General features: G+C 33.1%; 1 protein-coding gene across 1 annotated transcript in view; it reads right to left on the bottom strand.

Moving 5' to 3' along the window:
- LOC119837686 (inositol 1,4,5-trisphosphate receptor) overlaps window positions 1–6,910 on the bottom strand; it is a gene marked incomplete at its 3' end in the record, with an annotated part of 57,081 nt that overhangs the window by 37,784 nt on the left and 12,387 nt on the right. The window contains exons 2-5 of the mRNA XM_038363417.1: window positions 4,395–4,512; window positions 4,161–4,172; window positions 2,455–2,525; window positions 1,628–1,749 (exon numbers count right to left, since the gene is read on the bottom strand). Of these exons, the coding sequence (XP_038219345.1) occupies window positions 1,628–1,749; window positions 2,455–2,525; window positions 4,161–4,172; window positions 4,395–4,477 (288 nt within the window). The remainder of the gene's footprint in view (window positions 1–1,627; window positions 1,750–2,454; window positions 2,526–4,160; window positions 4,173–4,394; window positions 4,513–6,910) is intronic.

Below are 6,910 nucleotides of genomic sequence, written 5' to 3' on the forward strand. Positions count from 1 at the left end.
GCGAGTTGCATCTGCCCCTGATACCTCATGATGACCACGACCGCTCTGTCAAGAGTGATACGACAAAGAAGAAGAATTCACATATATTTCCCTCTATTTGTTCAAAGTTATCACGAGTTCTAGCAATCATTGCTGCCTAACAAATCGACGGGTCAGTTCGAATTGAGCGGCGTTCAAGACTCGACGGTACATAATATTATAAGAGTCCGTCGAATATCGAATTACCGAGAATCACCTGTGATATGTCAGTTCTAAGATACTTTATATCACGCGTATATACATATTGATACAAAACAGGTTATAACCGAGAGTCCTATTATTTACAGCATTAAGATTTATTGCTACTTTCGTAGAATGCGCAAGCGCCCCGTGCATGTGTATTCTCCCTGAAAATTTTAAAGTGTGTAATACTTTAAAAAATAAATAAACTTAAACAAATAAATAAACACAACACTCGTGTGGTAAGATTTTCGCGTGTCTGCTACGTTAAAGTTCTGCGAAAAATTAAGAAATAAAACATAGATTATAGAACATAGATTGATGGGTCTGAAACCAAAAACTCATTATTAGGAATACAAATGATAAATATAATAAAAAAGAATAAATAGATAACAATAGAGATTTCAATTATCTAATGAAGTGAATAGACCCCTGAATCTGAGATCTAGAAGATGCTAAATGATTTAAACGTTATTAACTAGGGATTAAATACGTCGAGGCCAGCGAAATTACCTTCAGACACTTTAAGCCGCCGGGAAATGAACGTTTGGTTGACTCGATTTAACTACAGAAGTGAACTCATAATTACGAACTGGACCAAGACTTCATATTCAAACTAATTTTGCTGGAGATTTTTAGAGTATATATTTAAAATTCATTCATAAACAGCATAAAGTGATGACTATTTTAATTTACCCTTTCGACGATTTAAAGTGCGTAAATTCCTGATGCCGCCTTTTGGATAATTTGCCAAGACACAGATTAGTCTACGGAAAAATGTCCTGAAGTTGCACCTGAAGACGCGAACTAAACAATTACACTAACGACCATATCATACCAATTAGATAATACATTACCGTCTGTTAAAAGTCAGGGCTCATTGCGAACAGGGTTTCAAGCAAACAAACACACGCCTCAATCTCTATCAACTAATTAAGGTGTCAATATTTTATCAAACACTAATACTTTTTCTGTCTATTTGAAAATAACGACCCAAGTCTTGACCAAGGCATTTTTTTATTACGGTAGCCGGATACGGAAGCCCGTTTCCTTTCCTCCGCCTTTCCAATCCATTTCTTTATTCCTGTCGTCAATTCTTTTTCTCATCCCTTAAAAACCGGCAATGCATTTTCAGAAGTCGTACTTGCGCAAACATAATATATATATTATGAGCGGATGTGATTGCTGACCACCAGGTGTTTTTGTTTTATTTTCTGTCTTTGTATGCATTAAATAAAGATTTTAAAAGAGCAAGTACAGAGTTTCCTATCAACTGCTGCCCCAACCGGTGTATAATGTTAAAATTATATCATGACGATTCAAAACTGTTTCTATAAGTCTTATTGCATAAACAAATATTTGAGTTTGAGTTTGAAACAGCGCATTGTAATGAAACATTAACACTTACATGCAATCTCTTCAACAGCCCAGTGTCGGTATCAGCATTGGTGTTAGCCGACTGCTTGGCCGTATTCCAAAACTGCTTCTGCGCGGAGTAACGATTCATGGGACATATTTTAAACAGGCAATCTGAAAGACATTATGTCGTATTACATCTGTCGTGTGGTGATACACTTTAGTATTGTTAATTTATGGAGCGTGGTGCTATTTTGAATTAAAATAAGTTATGGTGTTACGTATATTATTTCAATTCATACATTTATTTTTATACTAATGACTAATTTTACTATGTTTATAACTGTAATTAAAAGCGAAATACATAGTTAATTTTAAAAATATTAAAATCTGTGTGTAATCATGTTTTTATCTGTTAATATCCGGAACAGTTGAACCGGTTCTGAAGGGACTTCCCTCGCGTAATATCTTTAGAATAGGTATAAAGAGCTATGGAACATTGAAAAATTCCAAACGATTGTGAATGAAAAGAAGGCATATACTTTCCTCAGACCTTCTTCCTTAGATTTAAATTCTGCTATACTATATTTTACTAGCTAACTCACGCAATGTCGTCTTCATCAAAAGTTTTATTTTGATTCATATTTAATACTGTTAATCGTAATGTAATGTTATATATAGCTTATAGCTTCTATAACAATACAATTAACAAATTCTTCAGCTTTATAATATACTAGCGACCGGCCCCGGCTTCCCACGGGTGCTATAATACATGATATATACATAAAAATATTTCTCTTGAATCACTCTATCTAATAAAAAGAACTAACGAAGACATTGTTTTATACGATGTAGTGAAGTGTAGATGGACAGACTTACCTCGAAACTTCTTGGGTGGATCAGTAAGGTCACCAGCTTCGGGACACACGACGCATCTGTCATCTACCAACCTGTTGATAATATGCAAGATAAACAAAATCGAAATATGCATCACACAATATGCCTTTATAGCAAGTTTAATAAATAGCGTTCATTACTGCCTAGAAGTGTAATGAGGGTACATTTTCAACGCCGTTGTTGTGTTCAAAGGCTTATTTAATAATGAAATGATGTGTTTGTTATTCACCACAAATGCGCACGATTCCCGATTGATTACATTTTATATTTGCTTTCGAGAAAAGGTAACTGTCCATTAAAAAACTATACTAATATAATAAAGAGGGAAAGTATTTTTGTTCGTTTGTACCCTAAAGGCTTCGAAACTACTGGTCCGATTTTGAAATTTCTTCCACCAAAAGAAGGCAACATTATTCCCGAGTGCTATAGGGTAAGTTTTACCTTGGAATAGTACCACGGGCGAAGCCGGGGCGAATAGCTAGTAAAGTATAAAAGATATTTATGAGGTAAGTGCAACATATTAAAGAATATAGAGAGAATAACAAAAGGATGACTTAAAAACTATAAAACAGGTATAAGTTATATACAAGTTTATGTAAAATTGTAATTTGAATTGTTTATCTAATTATAGGAAGTTCACTTTATGTATCTTTGATTTGAAAGTGCCTAGTTAGTTTGTAATAGTGTTTAATTATAAACAGGCTTTTATTAGCTTCATCTGTATGTTTGTACGTAACCGATTCTTTTAAACTAGATTTCAACCCACTTTTATCGGACAAATTTAATTCAAACCTTACATACTTATCGAGGATCACTGTTACACACAGTTACTTCATCAGTCATTCAGATGAATTAAATCCAACCGATTAAATTGGGTCAAAATTGAGTCTATGGAGACGGTTATACGCAAAGAAGTGAAGCTAATATAAGCGTATTAAAAAACATATCATACTAAACAGAATATATACAATGAAAATAACTGAAAATTCATGAGACTCAGACTGAGAATGGTTACAACACCGCATCACATTTTCGCTGGAGATATATTTCCGTGGCACATTGGATCTGACTAATTGATATTTATTTCTGTTATATTTAACTCGATGGTGGAAATAACATGTATAATTTTTGAGGACGATTTCGTTGGAAGCGTAAGTTAATACAGAATGGAAAAGAATGGTATGAAAGGGCAAAGTCCAATTAACACAAAAGTGACCTGTCAGGTCTTAAACTTCATATGATATTGAACAACTTAAACTACTGATTAAATAAAGCATTAAATACACTTAGGTACATGATTCTACTTACTTACATGATGGAAGCCAATCTATGCATAATGTAATGACAACAACGACAACTAAATACTAGCAAATATATATATTATAACTAGATTCCCGCCCGTGGCTTTACTCGCGCAATCAAAAGAAAATACAGTTTACGGGCTTTATCCGCATCGTCCTCGTTCCTGTGGGATATCCGCGACAATAACTATGTAGTACCCTTCACGGTTGTCATACTATCTATGCACCGAGTTTCATCAAAATTCGTTTAGTAGTTTTGGCGTGAAGAGGAGACATACAGAGATACTTTCGCATTAAGTAGTAGTACCAGTATAGTGTTGATACATAAATAACTAATCTACTTAACATCTAGCGGCAAGCATACACACACACAGCAATAAAGCATACCCATCCACGAAGCTTGATTGAAAAAGTAAAAATACATTGAAGAGAAAAGCAGCACAAACGTTAGTTATTTGAAAAATACGAACAAAGCACTCGCAAAAAAGTTTTGTATGGAAAACGGTATAAAATATTATCTTCAATTAGGCGCTACCATAAACAATAATAATTATAAGACTCAAAAAAAGTCATTCACAACAATCAAAATAAGAGTGATAGATTATCTAGGTAGTTACATACCCTAAAGTACTGAGGAAACCTGCGACCGAGCCCTCTGCATAGAGGGACACGATGTCCCCCAGGTGCAAGAAGCTGTCTCCCATGTTGGCTCCTTTCCTTCACCCCCATACAATGACACCTGGTGACAAAATATGTAAACATAAGATTACTCTTTCTTTAGGAAAAACGTTGTTTTCAAATACAAGCGGCGTGGTTGACAAAGCACTTCTAGCTTCTTCTAGCTGTTCAGATTACAAATAAAAGGTTTAGAAATAAATTTATTTCATTTAAGGTGAGATGTTTAATTTGATGATGTTCTCGCACATAATTCGTAAACTTAAATGGCTAATGAGGCGATTACCATAGACCGCATCGTAGAAACTATTTCGGTGGTCCGTACCACACAGCTAGCATTTATTTTGTCTATAGCCGAACATTTATAATTCAGAAACCATAATGTCCACTGAGGCAGGATTAACCACGTTTTGGATTAATTAATTACAGGTAATTTTGAAATGGTACTTGACCTGTTTACGAATGAATGCAGTTTACGAGATTGATAATAAAAATAATTGATTTAAACGTAAAGAGCTTTTTATAGCTTTTTGTGTATTTAATTATTTTTCTAGTATTATTCTTCTAGTATTTAAATGCCATGGAAAATAAAAAATTCTGTCAATTCGAAAGCGGTTTGGTTTCTTGATAAATAAAATATTAATAATAATAAATGAACCAGACCACATGGGAAACACCAGCTTTCAAGTAAAATAAGAATCATCAAAATCGTTTTACCCAGTAAAAAGTTATTAGGTAACAAATATTAAAAAACTACAGTCGAATTGATAACCTCCTTTTTTGAAGTCCGTTGATAATGTATAAGATTGGTAGAAAATTTAAAATTCCATAATTAACCAAGCATCTATTATAGTAATTAGCAAAGCAATATATAAAATTGTATGAACAATTGAAATTGTTACTGTAAGCGAGAAAAATACAGTATCAAATCATAATAGAGTCCAATTTTTCATTGTTAAATATACTGACGCGCAAATTTCACTGTAAAATGGACCTTATACGTCACCATTTAAGGGTAATATTGCGCTGTAAGTTAGTTTGTTTGGATAAGTCGACCTACTGTGTATAGAGTTCGGTTTAAATTGCGCTGTAATGTTTTGTTTCTCTTAACATTATTCAGGGACAATATTCAAGGCCAACTGTAAGTCGAGTTGTGCTCACGAATTTATATGATATGGTAGCAATATTAACTACCTTACGTATTATAATTAGGTGTGCGCTTATGTGGTATATATTGATTCTTATGTTTTTTCGTTTAAATCGCCTTGTCTAAGTTAGAACGCTTTTTAGTAATTTTTAAGCGACAAACGTCACCGATAGTTAATTCCGAAATAAAGAGTGTTCAAGAATGCAATTTCCACTTCTTCCTCAATAAACTTCAAGGCTAACCAATAATTTCTGAGAATATCATTCAAGTATATTTATTTCCATATTTCTCATCCGCCGAGTAGCCAATACATCAAAGGATAGACGAATCTTAAAGACGACAGAAACAAACAAACAATACGTTTTCAACGTCTAGGAAATCTGCCAATAAAGCTGTCTATTCTAAATGAAATTCTTTTGGTTTTCTCTTCGATTCGAGATAGATGCTTCCTATTCTATAGACAGTTATAGACAATCCATTAGGTACATTGATTAAAAAACACGATGAAGTAATTATCCGCAGCGTAACAGAAAATGTTTTGAAAGAGGAATTAGATACAGAAAAATAGCTCATTGTCTGTGGGTTCGGCGAAGGCAAACGCAATTACATATCTCTTTCTCTGGTCGGAATCTTACGCGTAAGTTACGTAGTAAATGTTAATTTATCTGTGGTGCAAGTAAGCTGATCGGAGAAGACAGAAAATTAAAAAACTTTTTACAAAAAAAATAGACAAATTTCTCAACTGAATGAATTATTTCCTAAATACAGTTAAGGTGTGTTAATGATTATAAGTTATTTAGAAATCAACAAAATTGCTCTTATATGATAAAAAAACAAAATACAACAGATAACCTCTTATTAGACGAACTGTGTTGGCATTTGGGTCTATATTTCAATATGAAATTCCACTCAATGCATTTACAGTGTTAAAAGGTAGCATGATAGCGTTGAGTGCAAGATGCTATCATAAAATCATATAGTCTTTAATCAGACGACCCAATTTGACAAATATAGGTAAGGGACGCGTAACATTATTCTCAATATTTTTACGATGACACGAATGAAGCAAAATTATGAAACTTCCGATTCCATCTGTTACATTTCTTAAACTATATCATCGTTTATCATTGTTTTGATAAGCAGATTTTGAATAAATATCATGATTTTTTACAAATATTCTGTAGGGTAGAAAACAGTAAAAAAATAATAGTGTGCATTTAAAAGTATTCAATACAAATTATTTATTTATTTATTTATAATGCTTTATTGTACAAAACAGAAAGAATAGTTTATACAAAATATAATATGGCACAAT

The sequence above is a fragment of the Zerene cesonia genome, chromosome 28 (assembly GCF_012273895.1).
Source record: "Zerene cesonia ecotype Mississippi chromosome 28, Zerene_cesonia_1.1, whole genome shotgun sequence".
NCBI classification, from domain to species: Eukaryota; Metazoa; Arthropoda; class Insecta; order Lepidoptera; family Pieridae; genus Zerene; species Zerene cesonia.